This window comes from Odontomachus brunneus, unplaced genomic scaffold, assembly GCF_010583005.1.
Source record: "Odontomachus brunneus isolate Ranch 3 - 2012 unplaced genomic scaffold, Obru_v1 Obru_scaffold_065, whole genome shotgun sequence".
NCBI lineage: Eukaryota > Metazoa > Arthropoda > Insecta > Hymenoptera > Formicidae > Odontomachus > Odontomachus brunneus.
Genome location: NW_022639515.1, coordinates 482,898 through 499,544, shown reverse-complemented (window position 1 = coordinate 499,544; position 16,647 = coordinate 482,898). Strand labels below are relative to the sequence as shown.

The 16,647-nt window shown below is 40.6% G+C and overlaps 1 protein-coding gene across 4 annotated transcripts in view; it reads right to left on the bottom strand.

The window, feature by feature from the left end:
- Positions 1-16,556, bottom strand: part of LOC116846492 (homeobox protein SIX1-like) — a 94,994-nt gene extending 78,438 nt beyond the window's left edge. For 2 of the 4 annotated variants that reach the window (XM_032820401.1, XM_032820402.1), the window contains exons 1-2: positions 16,411-16,556; positions 16,094-16,211 (exon numbers count right to left, since the gene is read on the bottom strand). Coding sequence is in view for 1 of the 4 variants with exons in the window: in XM_032820400.1 (XP_032676291.1) it covers positions 10,938-11,051 (114 nt within the window). In the remaining 3 variants the exon portion in view is untranslated. Of the gene's footprint in view, positions 1-10,937; positions 11,214-16,093; positions 16,212-16,410 lie in introns of those variants that run through there. The other 2 variants (XM_032820400.1, XM_032820403.1) reach the window with 2 other exon arrangements.
- Positions 16,557-16,647: the final 91 nt, after the last annotated feature.

Genomic DNA, 16,647 nt, shown 5'->3' with positions numbered 1-16,647 from the left:
GAGACAGAGAGAGAGAGAGAGAGAGAGAGAGAGAGAGAGAGAGAGAGAGAGAGAGGTTTTCTATTTATTCCGCGATACTCTCGCTCGCGATACCCAAATCGAATCCCCTCACGACTGAGGAAATACTAATTGCATCCTACGCCTTAGTATCGGGCATCAGATTAAAATCTAACATGAGGTTCTAGGTGCGCGAGATCGTAGGAGAGCATATCAAACCTGCAGACGGCCCTGGCCGTAGAAGGACGTGGAGGGTGCCGCGGGAGTAGCCACCATAGAGGAGAGGAGAGAGACGAGAGGAAAGAGACGAGGAGCTCGGGGCGAGAGTGGTGTGGGGCCTAGGTGTTAAAACACGGTAATTAACAACGAGGAACGCCATGAAGAAGCGAGATGCGAGAACGAGAGAGACCACCACCGCTTTCTCTGTCTCTTTCTCTCTCTCTCTCTCTCTCTCTCTCTCTCTCTCTCTCTCTCTCTTTCTCTCTCTCTCTTCGGTGGCTACCAAGATTTACTGCCAAATGGCTGCGTATTTATGAACTACGCCTGGTGCAGGCAGGCGCAGCGCACACCCGCACGCGCTCGCGAGCGGGTGCGTGTGTGGTGGATGCGAGAGCGCGAGGGGCCGGCGAGAGAGTGGAGTGCTAACCGGCCATCGATCATGTTTCGTGGATAGTTAGGAGCCATGAAACATTCATGCGCGATCGACCACCCATCGCAGCCTTAGTCTTCGCGTCCGAGCCGGCGTTGCAGCAACGCAACGATGTGTGTGTGTGTGTGTGTGCGCGCGCGCACGTGCAAGACTGTGTGGACGTATGTGTGAGTGTGCGGACGCTCTGTCGCGCGAGTATCGTTCGCTGGGACCGCGGACACTATTAGAAAGCAATCGGGTGATTTATCACGGCGAACCAAGAGAGGATCCGTAGGTCCGAACCGAGGAGGTACACCGGGAAACGACGGGCTCGGATGTTTGACGAGCTGAAATCATCGTCAGACGATTTTGTATCATCGGTTTCGCGCGCCGAGTTTGATATTTAATGAATGAGAATTGATGACGTAATAAGTCTCCGGCAGTAACTCGATTAACAACGAATCGCAATAATTTCACGTATTGCACCTGCGCCGCGGATTTGCGAACCGTCCGAGACGAATTACCTCCCTCGTCCTTCGCGCCATCTCCATCGGACCCGACGCGGCACGACGACGATGAGACGCGCGAAAATGCAGCTGTGATGGCCGCGAGAGATCGGAGCGGAACGCGATAAGCAGCGCATCGGGCTCTCATCGATCGAGCAGGAGGAAGCGGGATCGAGCGGCGATCGTATATCTCGGCGCGCGCGGAGGAGGTGGCGGGTTTCCTCGCGGCCGACGGCATTTTCCAAGGGTGGCTGCTTTATTATCGGCGCGGGGCCTTAAATCTCGACGGGTCCCACACACACACACACACACACGCGCGCGCGCGCGCAGCAGACCCCGCGGTGCTCCTCGTCGAAGCGCGTCGTCCTCCGCTCCTACCTCGGCGTGGAGCAGTCGAGTTGTTGCCGGCCGTAATACATTATGCCTACCTAAGGCTGTTAGTGGCCGACTCGTGCTGGCGCGCGTTAAGTTATTAGAGAATCAATTACTCCTCGCTATTGTTTATGACGGGGCCCAAGGGCCCGGGACGCGCCCCTCGCTCGTTCTCCTCGCCTGTCCCTCTTGCCACTTACCTCCTCCGACGTGATACTTGGCGGGCTTTAACATTCGCACCACCATCCACCGCGTCGGAGGACGCATCTTGATCGTTCTTTTTCTTCCCGTTCGATACACGCGGTTTTTCTTACGATAACGTCACGCCCGATTGAATATTCATTATCACGCATGCGAATGTGTGTGTAATTCAATTTTCGAAAATTCTTATGGATAAATAATCTGTTATCGCCGTAATATTCTTTGATTTTTAACACTTTTGGCGTATCGTGCTAAAATAAAAATATTATAACGTTTGAATATAATACTATTTATATTCCGAAATTTCCGTTTGAATATAATATTATTTATATTTCGAAATTTGCGTTTGAATATAATGCTATTTATATTCCGAAATTTCCGTTTAAATATAATACTATTTATATTCCGAAATTTCTAAATTAAAAGCTATTATTATCGTTATATGTCTCGGGTGCCGAACTGCTCGGTCCGCGCCTGAAAACACAATCCAATCGATCCTCGTTCATTACAAGAACATCCATTTAGCGTTGACTCCTCGAAGCAGCGACAGGGAATATAAACGAGCGCTGTTTAGCACACTGGAGGTGCGTCGACATGAGCAGAAAGTACCCTTAATTTATGTACGCCGTCGCCATAAGTACTGCGCGTTACCTTGTTATAATCAATTCCCCTCGGATTTAAATTTACTTCCGCCTGTCGAATCTATCCTGATCGTCAAAGTTACAGCGTGGTGCTATTAATTATCAGCAGATGCCGCGAGTCGTGCGTCGTGAAATGAGTTAATTGCACACGAATGGTTTACGCGACTCGCGAGTGAAATTATGAAACGGGATAATGTTTCAAATTAAAGTAATTACTCTTTCGTCTCCGAAAGCGGCGGGTGATTCAGAATTCAAGTGGCGCGCATCGGAAAAGAAAATTTCGCAAAGCGAAAAAGAGAAGAAAAACACGGACGCTCTCGTGGGGCGTGAGGATGCCGCATGGCGGCACGAAGCGGCCTGTCATTAGGCTCGATATATCTCACGCCGGCAACAACACATCGCAAACAAGAAATGACATCGACGCCTCCTCTCTCGTTCTCTCTTTCGCGGCCATTAACGCGTCTGCGCGTACCTGCAACTTCGAACGCCTCCTCCGACCGACACGACGACCAGTTATACCCCGACAATTCGTGAGAAATCCCACGATACTTCATTTTTCGTTCGTGCTGTTTGTCGCGAGATTCAATAAAACTACAGGAGACATTTCGCAAAATTATACTCTCTGAATCTTTCGAGGTGAAATTTCACTTAGAAAGTGGAGTGACCATCGAGTCACTCGAATTTGAGTAGTTCTTCGCTCACACATAGAGTAAATTTTTTCTGAGACCCGTATTAATAATCGTTACTTAAAACTCCTCCCAAGTAAGATGATACTCAGATTTGAGCTCAAAGTTAGATGAAAGTTTTCCAGTTGAGTCGCGATTACAAGTATAATGACATATATGTCATAATTCAACTGAAAAATTTGAGTCTAATTCTGAATAAAAATCTTGGTATTTCACGTGAGACAAGTTTTGACAAGTAACGACTATCAATACCGACTTAAATCGTCGAGTGAATATTTTCACTCGAAATAGAAGAGCGAATTTGATATACTTTTTATCGTTACAAGAACAAATTCAATCTAATCGATTGAAACATTCACTCTTATTGGATTAAGACTTCATTCTAAGTTTGAGATAAACATTCACTTTTGTGATCTCGAGTAGCAGAATTTTCACTGTCATTTTGAGTGAAAATATTGCCACTTTTCATTCGTTCTGAGTGAAATTCAGGGAAATTTAGAAATTGTCTTTAAATAAAAAAATATTATTTTCTAATAGCCAGTATAACTGCTGATATGGACGAAAAGAATATACAAGATAATTTATATTAGATATTCGATTTTTAAAATGAAGTGATTAATTCGTAGAAATGTGTTCGTTACGCTTATCTTTCTTGAGTGAACGTAGACGTTAATCGTAGGACTACTTAATCTAAGCGAATAGCGTGAGAGCTTATAATCACGTGATAATCCACGCAACATAATCACACTCCATTACATTTGCATAGCAAAAAAAATCTCTCCCCGACAAAATTGATCGAATAAATTGCCTTTTTCATTACATAGAATCTCACGCGAGCAACAATGGTTGCTTTCCAACAAGAGACACAAGTCGACACAAGTATCATCCTATCTTTGTTACTCACTAAATGTGGAACAAAGATAGAATGATGTTTGTGTCGACTTGTGTCTCTTGTTGGAAAGCAACCAATAATGACAAATATAAACACAAACCATAATATCGCACGTTTGAAATGATCACGTTTCCTTTCGCCTGCCGCCATTTCTGTCTGTTTATGAAAAAGCGTTATTATTCTTATGCGCGCGGAACGTTGTTCTAAAATAACGTGAAATAAATTATTTCGACCGAGAGAAGAACACGGGTAATTACGCGCGCATAATTTTCGCGACGTTATAATTATGCACGTAACCCCGGACGTTCCCGTGGCTGATCGCGTCTGATTATATTATACGAGCCCCACATCGTTTTCGCGAAGCCAATAGTGTGCTCCCTCCCCTCTAGGGTAGTCTTCCGTCTACCCGTTCGCGAATCAATTTTTTCCCCGCGCGAGTGGACGCGCGTACGAAATTAAAAAAAGGAAAAAAAAAAGAAAAGAGGGGAACGTTCGCGCGTGTGTGTGTGTGTGTGTGTGTGCGTGCGCGAGAGAGAGAGAGAAAAAGTAAAGAAGGAAGAAGGAAAAGAAAAGAGGGGAGTGTACTCGGCAAAGTAATTTGATCCATGGGGCACACGTGCGTGCGCCTTGCAGTTTTCGCGAAGACGCTTAATAGATCGATGCACCTCCGAGCCGGAGCCGCGTGATTGCCCCGCTTGATGGCTTTATGTCTTCCGCGTCCGAGGATGCAAATCATCCGAATTGTCACACATTACGAGCGTATTACAGTGATCCGACGGAAGGATAACCTTAATAAGCGCGCGGCAAACTGCAGGTATCCGAGTAGGCGTCCCTCGATCGGCGGATCATCTTTAAACCGCCAGTAATCATCTCGCTCGTCCATCTCGTCGCTCTTAAATAGCATCAGGCCGATTCGGCCGAGACCAACACCACAACCTCTCGCCGCTTGAGAAGCCGAATTTTCTCAACTGCGTAGCCCGACGGGTTTGCGAGTTTACTTACGTTTACGTACGGCGCGTTCGCGATTTGCGTAATTTCTGCAGCCGTCAATTGAGCAACTTCCTGCTCTATCAGTAGCATCGATCGCACGGAATGTCGCGCTGTAAAGTTCATATTCGTAGGATTTTCCAAAGGAGAGAATATTTATGTGTGCATTTCTATATCTCTTTGATTATTCTCCACTTCGATTTTTTCCTCTCTCTCGAGAAAAGATACTGACTAGAAATTTATCCTATGGTTCTGAAGTTGATTCTAATCGGTTATCTGGTTTGTACAAGCTGATGTATTATTTGGTTCTAATTATAAATAAGGTCTTAATTATTCATAATCCTTATTCTTAGCAAGGCCTTGGTTGTCACGGTGCGTCACATGACTTCGATCAGAATCTGATGACATCGTATTATATTAATCAGATAACTGTTTGAGATTAATCTGACTAGGACTATGAGATAAATTTCGTCGGGAGTGCCATAAAGTAGGCTTGTTAAAAATTTCTGAAATATCTTGATATTAAAAGTTTTCATATCAAACCTAAAAAATTTCGCGATTGTCGTCGGGGATTGAACTCACCCCCTCCCCCTGCCTGTTGGAGAGCAGCAAAGCGAAAGCGGTGTCGGGTTTCACGACAGTTTTCGGCAAGAACGCCGTTCGCGGGAGAAACGTCATTCTGACTGAATCGACCTGACGCGTATCGTCGGGCCACGAGGGTCACGCAGGGTGGTGGGAGAATGGGGCAGGAGGGTGGGGGGAGGGAAAGGGGCCTGGCGTACGGGCCCCGGCCGCGATGTGATCTTATTATACCGCGAAGCGATGATGACCGTGTTTAGGTGTTGGCTTGCCAGATTTAAGAATACACCTCGAGCCTGGACGATTATGGTAACGAGGCCTCCTTAGTCACGTTGACGTGCACCTTATTCGCGAATAAGGCGCGATATCCCGTGCACGCACGGCGACCTGCACACCGGTTCGGTTCGCCTTCTTATTGAAACTCGCTGCGGTTGCCAGCCACGATGGCGGCTGCCACACGGAGAACTGTCAGGGAGCGTTAGTGCGTGCGATAGACGAAATATATGTACGTTCGCGGCGCAACATCGATCCTCCTTCTTCAGGAGGATTCCACTCGGACGGTACGCGAGAACGAATTAATCGTGCGAAACGGATTTTACGGTCATACGCGCGCGAATCGACGGGTATCACAAGCGAACGTGATAACGTCCCTGATATTTTGCGTAAATAACCATTAAAAACGATCGTTTTGTAAAATTACATTAATTTAATTTTATCGCTGAATGGGAGGGAAATCGATAAACAGCCGGGATTTACAAACACGTCGTAATTTGCGCGCAGAGAGGCGCGACAAATCATTTCTCTATTATTCAGCCTGAATTCGCTCGTCTGTTTGCAAAAATATCGCGCTGATAATGTTATTAAATTGCAATTACCTGTTCGGAATTACGTTTAATTAATGCGCGTGATAAGATTACGTTTTTGCGAAGTAATGCGTTTACGAATATGTAATCACGATCAATTAAGGTATTATCTAACTGCCGAACAAAATAATATATTAATTCCTTTCGTTTACTTTTGCGTTAGTGCGATATCGCGTAAACGTTACACGTTTCTCATGAACGAACATGGAGAAAATGTATTATAATTTTCTTTATTTTTCATATAAATTCTTTTTAATTTTAATATTTTTCTGCACTGATACAGAAAAAATATCTAATAAATAAAATATACTTATCCCGTGGGAGTGTACTAATAACATTTACTGGTATTAATACAAAATCTTTTTTAAATAAGAAAATATACGTTTTCTAAAAACTTTAATTTTTTACAAAAACAGTTATTTATTCTATTTAAATTTTTAAATGGAAGCATTTAAATTCTTAAGTAAAAATAAATAAAGTAAATATGTTGTCGCCGAATAAAGATTTTTTATTTCTCAGATATTTTTTCTTTCAATATAGCATAGTGCAAGAGACTAGACAGTAAGATTTGTTTCGCTAAGAAACTTAGTAAATTTCGCTAGAAACCTAGCAAATTTTTTAATAATACATTACAGTTTCTAAAATGTAAATAATACGTATAAAGATGAAAGGATATTCAATTACTGAATGTCGATCTCCATTCCTCGGTTATAACATTATGTAGTAATTTTTACTACAGAAATTTCCCTTGTGTATGCAGAAAGAAAAAAGTGGTTGATCTAATTAAAATTATAGTTGTTTTTGAACCAAATTATATTTTTGATTGTTCCAACACAAAAGTGACAGTAATATGCATATAAATTTATTATCATTAACGCAATAATAAAATTTAATAAAAAATAGTTTTCCTGTCTTGACCGTAATTTATAGTGATTATTTCTCTGTATGATTATACTTACAAGTGCCAAACATTTTTTTTTCAGCACACACACATCGCTGATTTTTATTTCGACGAAATCTTATTTTTCCAACTCGAGCCAACTCGAAAATTATTCGACCATCTAGCTCTCTCTCTCTCTCTCTCTCTCTCTCTCTCTCTCTCTCTCTCCCCCTCCCTCTCTTTCTCGCTTTCATACTGTCCGAACGAGGAAGATATCTCATCGAGAATAGATCATCTCGGAGTTCGAGACGGTTGTGTCGCGACGCCACGCGTGGTACCTCTCCCCCTTTCTCGTCACCAATAAAATCGATCCCTTCCTCCCTCCCCTCGTTCGTTTTTTCGTTGCACAGGGTGTCGTAGGCGCGAGAAAGTTAACAACCTGGCGGACGGTGCGAGGGAGAGGCTAGCGGAGACCAGCGGAGAAAATAAACGGACACACACTGCATCGAGGGAGGGAAAGATCGAGCAACAAGATCTCACGAGGTATCTCGATAAATCCCCTTCGCTGGACAAATAACGACAAGGCTCATTACTATAAACACGTCTCGCGCCCGCGCGCGTGGTCTCTGCGTGTGGCGCGTCGAGTTGCCCGCTCTCTTTCCCTCTCTCGCACGGCCGTTTATTTTTATATCCGCGTGTCCCTTGTTCGTTATTATATTATCCGGCACGTCCGTCCCAATCGCGTCGCACGCTCGACATTCTTGCGCGGCACCCGGCCCGAGCGAATATGAAGAATGCAACGAGAGCAACTGGACGGAGTGGTGTGTGCGATCGTCGCGCGCGCGCGAAAGGATGTCTCGTCGACTCGGCGGCTCGATAATTTGCACGTATTGAACTCGCAACGAGTTTTTTCGTTTGCCGAACGGTCGTCGTTATCTCCGCGCGATCTTAGTGCCCGATCTGTCTTGCGACACCCATTATTTTGGGGTATTTTTTTTTTCATTTCATTTTGTTAGTCGCGAATCACGCGGTTATGTCGCGATTCACATCGAGCTCCGGTAATTACCGCCGAGTACGAGTAGCAATTACGCTTCGCCGTTGCGAGGTGTAGATCTCATAAAAGTGCACATTCTTCCGTCGATGACGTCGCAGGAGTCGCGGTATCGACAGTGAGAAATAGTTCAGTAGCAACGAATTACGATCAAGTGAATTTTAATGCACACTGAGAAAAAATTTACTAAATTTCAAAAAATTTCAAATTTGTTTGGATAGTACTATAAAGATATTTGTTTAAATTAAATAATTATTTTCTAAAATTAAAGAAACAAATTTATATTTAAAACTTCTTTATTCAATTTTAGAAAATAATTACTTAATTTAAACAAATATCTTCACAGTACTATCCAAACAAACGTTTTTTGAAATTAACACTGAGAGAAATGGTTTGGTAAAGTAATATGGTGAATTTATATGCGATATCTGATTCACATGTCCAATATTCTGATTACAATGCCTCGACGCATCTAGTAATCAATATCAATATCGAGACATTTAATTATAGGCATCTAGATAGTTTGGTAATTCTCTCTAGACGGTGATATTATTGACGCGATAGTTAATTGTTACTCGCTGCGACGTTTCCTTTTTCATCTATACTAATTTGTAAAGACGTCGATGCTATAAAAGAATGGACGCTGAAACCGTCAGATATTAGGAAGAATGGAATTTCTTAAAACATGTCGATGAATTTAGAAGTAAATATATGAAAATTATATACACATAATATAGTTAGATTTTAGGTTAGGTTTTATTATTTCAATTATCACAATTTTATGCTGTACCAGACGGTTTCGTAAACGTATTTAAGCAACACTGTAATGCTACTTAAACAATGCGCTCACCAGATAGTTTGGTATCATTGACTAAATATCTTGTTATACAATTATTCACCATACTATTTGGTAAACCTAAATAGAATTCTGGTTAGTATCATCAGACATTTCCCTCAGTGTAGTAAATTTTTTCTCAGTGCACAGTAAAACTTAATGAATAAGCGGAATGAGATTTAATGGACGATAGTCCTTGTGTTTTCTTTTTTCCTTGTTTTCTGGTCAAGGATTGATAATGATACTCGCTTTCCTCATGCACACCGCGCCTAATCACGCTTCGAGAAGAAACGCGACGTCATTATTCGACCGTTGTTTATACGGCAGTGTAAACCGAAGTCCTGGCACTACCGCCGACGTTACAATGTGTCTGCGGGACGCCCCAATCGATACGTCAATTAATTTTTGAAAGGAGCCTGCTCTCGACTAATTTAAATGGCTAGACGGTTCACGGGGGGGCCCGTGCGCAACGCACCTGGCGATTTTCTCCTTTCCGAACCCGTGTTTTTGCCTAACTATCATTATCGTGACTACATTACGGCGCAGCGCGAGATACGCGCAGCCAAGAGTTAATCTAAGTCTGTACATTCGATAACAAAATTACGTGCGCGTAATTAGAACACAGATGCTGTGTAAAACCGTTAATTCCACGTTACAGCCTTGTTCAATTTGCGGAGATGAACAATATATTTATTCAGTGTAAATATAAAGACGATTCACGGCGAATATTTAGTCTGAATTGAAACTTTGGTTCTACATTCATGCTGCAACTTCTATCGAACTTGACGGACGGATGAAGAAGCTTGAGAAATTGTATTACGAATGATTATTTGCTGCAGTCTTCCTTTCGCGTTGAGACTCGAGGAAGAACTTATCTCTCAGAAATATTTATATTCAATTACTTGAATATTCAATCAGCATTTAATATTTATCTCTCAAGGAGCAATGTATTAATTATGCAATTTATTCAACTGCAATTATAACATGCGATGTAAGCAGATATTCAATAATTAATTATTTAAGAATTTATTATTATATAATATCATTCCATATATATAACAATTTATTATTGAATAATTAACATATTAATCGCGCGCTAGAAAAGTCTCATTGATATGTGCGTAAAGCGTGACTAATCGCAGCTAAAGAATCAAATATCGTAGTCGATAAGAAGTTAAGGAAATTAGTTGATAAATATATACATCAGAGTAGGTGTATGTATTTATCATAATTTTTCAATTATCCGAATTTTAATTAAGATTTACAGCAATTCATGTGTGAAACCACTGTGACAGTTAACATGTTAAATTACGGAGTTAATGACAAAATAAAGGAGCGTAAACTCCAACAATATTATTTACCAACAGAGATCTAAATTTATATTCGGCACAATAAAACAAGACTGAGCAGCAATGCAAAGAAAATATTTGAAGATACAAATAAGGTCCTGCTCGATATTTCTCTGAGAAGCATTATTAGATGTAAAAATCAGCATTTGCGAAATTTATATAAAATTCTAAGGTCGGCATTCATAGTTTGGAACTATTTAATCGAGAGCACAATTCTTAAATAATCTTTGAGATTAATTCATCATAATTGATTGCACACTGTTACGTAGATACTCGGAGTAATATTTCTTGTACAAACTAAATATAGATGCGAATTAATAAATGGACACAAAATTTATAAAGCTACAATTGTTTGTAGCGATGACATACCACGAATGCCGCCCTAAATTTCGACTCGACATGTCTCCTCATTTTCGGAGACTTCGTCGAACGTTCGTCAAAATTATGGCACAATAAATAATTTAACGCACCTGAAAATATACGATGTAACTCTGCTCGCGTCCTCCCTCCTGGATTCCCGATTCAGTATCCTGATGGCTCTTGGTTGCTTTAGATACTCCATCGTAGTTCACTGACACTCGCATAAACGCGACTCAATTGGAGAAACACTTGTCAATTAATGCGATCCCGATGAGAGCGCGTTTTAATATCACAAGAGTCGATGAAATACTCTAATCGCACGAGTGATACGGAACGATACGGAGAACAACCCGATTGATTATAATTACTAACAAGTAATAATTACCCAAGTGCCACACGCCAATCTTTTTAAAACTTTGCACACATGTAGTACATCGAAAAACATTAGACACGTACTTTTTTATTTTGGCTAACAAGGTATTTTAAGGTTAGAAAATGCATTCGAAAATTTAACACTCTATAGCACAATGATAACTAACGTTACTGCTGAGCGTCATTCTTTTACAGCTTTTACGACATTATTCTATTATAATTTCATTGTCTGAATGTTTCTAAAGTAGCTAATTATGATTTTGACATTAGTTTGTAATTGTAATCATGCACTGTTAAATATTGGAGGGTCAAATTTAAACCAATTTCTTGAGTTAAATAATATTTAGTTATTTTTAACTATCATGTGTGTCAAAATTTACTATTTTAACACAAAACATGTGTTTAAAAAAAAAACTACATCTAATCAACCCATTTAAAACAATATTAAGTCATTTTTTACTAAAACAAAGGTTACATTAACATGCACATAATAAAAAATAAACTAAATTTTAGTTAAATTTAATACATTTCTTAAGTTAAATTATTTAACTCTATTACATTAGTTAAATTAACGACATATTTAGTAGGAGCAGTGGCGACTTATAGGAATGGTTAAAAATAACTCAAATTGAGTATAATTTGACACTACGGATTTAATAGTCTGGGTCTAAAAAACTTCTTCAAAACTGACTTTGAATAAAGTCTTTGAAATGTCTGCGATTTTGGTCCGCTATTTTGAATCTCGCAAAACTAATGTCAAAATTATAATTAGCGACTTCAGAAACATTCAGACAATGAAATTATTATAATGTCGTAAAAGCTGTAAAAGAATGACGCTCAGGAGTAGCGTTAGTTATCATTGTGCTATAGAGTGTTAAATTTTCGAATGCGTTTTCTAACCTTAAAATGCCTTGTTAGTCAAAATAAAAAATACGTGTCTAATGTTTTTCGATGTACTACATGTGTGCAAAGTTTCAAGAAGATCCGCGGGCACTTGGGTAGTGTTACTTGTAAGAGTTGCGAAATATTCTAATCAGCCGACACGCACACACACGGGTATGAGACATCAACACTCACCGACACACGTACGCGCCGCTCGCCGGTTCGACACGCAATGAAAACTTCTGAAGAAATTCGCGACACGTCTAGAGCAATGCTCATTGTCGGTGAAGTTTGATCGCGCGTTGAGGTGATGGGAAGGAGAGGGGAGTCGGCCGACCAGCGAAATCACACGAGATAACGCCGCCCGTTTTTTTCAATGTTTGGTACTCGCGTATTGTTCGCGTCTTCATGCTTCGAGCCGCCGAACGGCGTACCGGCGACGCCGTATATCATCGTAACTCCTCGTTATTTGTAATTGCCGTTAGATGATAAAAATATTTCGTCAGTTCTCGAAATATTAAATCGGGCTCTTATTCAGACATATTAATTTCAAACGTGTATTAATTCAAATGCATTAATTAACACACTCGTTTCTTCTACGTCGCTGTTTGCGTGAGTGTCAGTGCCGTGAGTGAGAATCAGCGTGAAGTCAGTGCGAAACGGGACGGAATGCAGGATGTTGGAAGCCAGGACGAAGGACGCGGCCAGCGTCATATATTTTCAGGTGCGTGAAATTATTTATTGTGCGTAATATCTCCGATATGAATAAACGTTGAGCGAACTTATCGAGCAAAAGAGATACACCTCGAGTTGAAATTTAAGCCGCGTATCTCTATGTTTATTTTATACAAGAAATATTAATTGTCTTAACAGTTCAATAATAATACGTGATTATGAATATGTTATTAATTGCATTCTCAAAAGTCGTAAATAATCTACAAATTGCGGATACCAACCTTAGAAGTTACTGTAAATATCGCTGTTTTTTATATTTAATGATGTCGCGATTTTATTATGTTGTTATTTATTGATGCCTTTTTTTCATTGTTATTTAACGTTATCGTCATTACAACGAGTAAAATTTTAAATATCTATGACACGCAGCATTATTGGACATATTGCTATTTTTACTTTTACAACTTCTTCATTTTCATATCATTCTTATCAGAATTTTCAATGTAAAACGAAAGAAAAAAAAGAAACAATTATGAGTAAAAAATATATTCCATTGTTTACCCATTATTTTTATTAATTATTTATCGTATTAATATCGTATTAATGTTATCTATATATTATCGTATTAATTATTTAATATTTGATTATCTAACATGTTCTAACTCTGTAGTTAAATGACATAATTAATGTATCTCTCATATTGATATCAAAAATAAAAATGTAACACAGGTAAAATATTGAGATAATTAAGTACTAAATTTAAAAAATTCTAAAGTCCAAAAATTCGTATATTTTAAATTCTAAAAATCATAAATTGTATGCCCTTCGACTTTCAGCGTGAAAAAAATAAATGAAAGTAAAACAATCATTTATACGTAAAATACAAAATGTGGGAGGAAGTTTGCATTGTGTCGAATCTCGAGCTTCTTCATTCGTTTTTCGACAGAATCCGCAGAATTAACGTGGTATCAAAATTTCGACTTGGTAATGTACGAAAGTGCACTGTTAATTAGTGATCGTTAGTTCTCTCCATAACGCGTTATGGTGCGATAATTACCAGATATAATTTCTCGACTATCGATTAGAATAGCGTTAATTTCTCGGACGTTAATAAACACCGTGCACACACGTAAACGCGACGCGCGAGAAACAGATGCGAGCGTCTCTCACCTGCGGCGGGGCCCACCGCGACGCATCGCGAGCAGCAACAATGCGAAGGTGCGGCGCTGTATCTCGGGATCTGTATCCTCTTAAATTTTAATTATGGTGTTCGCACCTACTAAACAATTATCCTACGTCTTCCCCGCCTCTCCCGGCCCGCTCTCCCCGCGCCGTTTCGCGGCATACGTGCTTCTCAGCTGCGCTCGTGGTGCACGAGGGAGAGAGAGAGCGAGAAAGAGAGAGTGGCTGGATCGAGGGCCCGCGGTCTCATGTAATTTTCATCGAGTGGGTGGATACCCATTATTTCGCATTACAGGGTCCTTACGAGAGGTAAGAATCGTGCCGGTGAATCGAGCGGGACGATCAAGACGGCGCGGCATTAACGCGAGGACTCGCGATTTCGATCCTACATGTAATTTCGCGCGAACCGCGAACGTACGACAATCGACAGTGCTCTTCCGAGAGAGAGAGAGAGAGAGAGAGAGAGAGAGAGAAAGAGAGAAAGAGAGAGAGAGAAAGAGAGAGAGAAAGAGAAAAAGAGAGAGGCGGGAGTGATGTAAGACGAGTCCGCGACTTAAAAAATATTGCTTTATAGATTTTCTTTTGTTTCTCTATAGATTTTAGTTGCTTTATATAGATATAAAACTTCTCATCTACATTATAAGAAAAAAAATATTTAAGAAATAAAAAATATTTATTTAGAAAGTGGGTAATGATAACATTTATCTATACTCTAATATGAAATATTCTCTAAATTAGAAAATATAAATTTTCTTAAAATCTTAGCTTTTAATAAAAACAATTGTTTATTCTATTTAAATAAAAAAAATTTTAATGTTATTCCCTATCGAATAAATATTTTTAATTTTTTAGATATTTTCTCTCAATGTGAGTTAGAAATGACTATTAGGATTCGTCTAATTGTAAAGTTTCCAATCGTTAATTAAAGCGCTTAATTAAAGCGATAATGCACTTCTCGAGAAAATTTATTTGGATATATTTTTGTTGTAACTGACTATTTTTTTCTTTAGACATCTATTTACTGGTAACAAATAAAATGTTTTCTGTATTGGACGCGTTTAATATCTCATTCCAGATTATTATTCAATCAAAGTTAAGCGTAGGAACGCCAATTCAGAGTTTGCACGTTACCGTCGAGCGGACTTGGTTTTTCGGACGGTCGTCGGGAAAAGAATCTCGCCGTTTAGAAAGCGAATGCTGTTGCTGTATGAGATTGCGTGAGGGTGAGTTTCGCGCGGCGAACATTTTCAACGCAACAATGCCGTATCGCCGTTGCAACGTCATGTTTTTATTTCTTAATATCGGATCATTAGCGGCGGGCATTAGCGGACGTTCCGAGCGCGAGTTAACGATAACAGATTGTACAGCAGGGCGCGATGTTTGCGAGCATTATTGGCGCCACTTGTACATCGTTACCGGCGTACGTGACGTATCGGCGGGGTATCAGAGAGATCCGCACCATCTACCATATCATTATGACGCCTCGCAGGCAGAACTATCGATCCCGATCGATGATATTAATAGTCGCTAACTACAGTCCTCCGAGCCGCTCGCTCGCAAGCTCTACAGCAAGTTTCAGTCTAAAGATCCGCGCTCGCTACATCTTTCATTATTCGTCATGCTGACTATTTATAATTGTCGCTCGTCGGGAATAAACACGCGAGCGAGCGAAATTGTCGAACCACGACGTGGTGCCGTAGTGATGCAACGATATTAGAAACGATCTATCAATCAGCGTGATAATAGACATTGTTTCGATTTTTCCTTAATTATTATTTCAAGTCATTATTCGATATCCAGCCAGAAATGATTCGTCGATCGATGTCGAATCGACGTCGATTTCACGATTTCGATGTCGATTAGACATCGTTTCGACATTGATCAACGAATCATTTCTGGCTGGGTATTATGTATCGTTATTGCGATGATATCCTCAAGTGGAATAAAAAATCACGATGACGTCAAAACGATATCAAGACGACAAGAAAATCACTAAAAAAATTAATTTTTCAATCACGACTCCATAATTTTTTCGTCATTTTGACATGTCAAAGTGCTTCTCTGTTCCACTTGAGTCATAGTAGCATTTATGGAAATATGGAATGTCAGACGTCGCGACATGTCTCGAGCGAAATTTGAATTTTTGGTCACTCACATTTCCGCGTCGATTTTGCTTCAGCTCACGTTCTTCTTTTCTTCTCTCCTCCTCCTACTCTTTCTCTCCTGCCTCTTTCTCGTCTCCGTGATCTCCATCCTCGGGTCCTCGCGAGCATCTAAACAAATGAAGACATTATCACAGATACAAACGCTGAGCGCCTTTTTGGTCGAAAGCGCACCTACTCAACACTCATCCGCCATTGACGTCCTTTGTAACCTACAATCTAACCGGTTAACGATCTAACCGCCAACCGTCTAAGCGGAGTCCATTCGTGAGTCTCGCGCTTTCGACAAGTAAATCATGACAATAATTACCATATTCGACTCGTTTCCCAGCCAACTCCATTCGCATTCGAGCGCGATCCACCGTACAGGACAACGAGCTGGTGCGGGGGAGAGGCAAGTTTAACAAAAGCCGTTACCGGAACTAACTTATTCCGACAAAGTCGCGCGACTCTAATGGCGGCAGTCTGAATCGCGCGCGATCGATGTATCGAAGCGATACGGCCTAGGGAGAATCGAGGGCGGGTCCTGGTGGCGCTGTTACTTCCG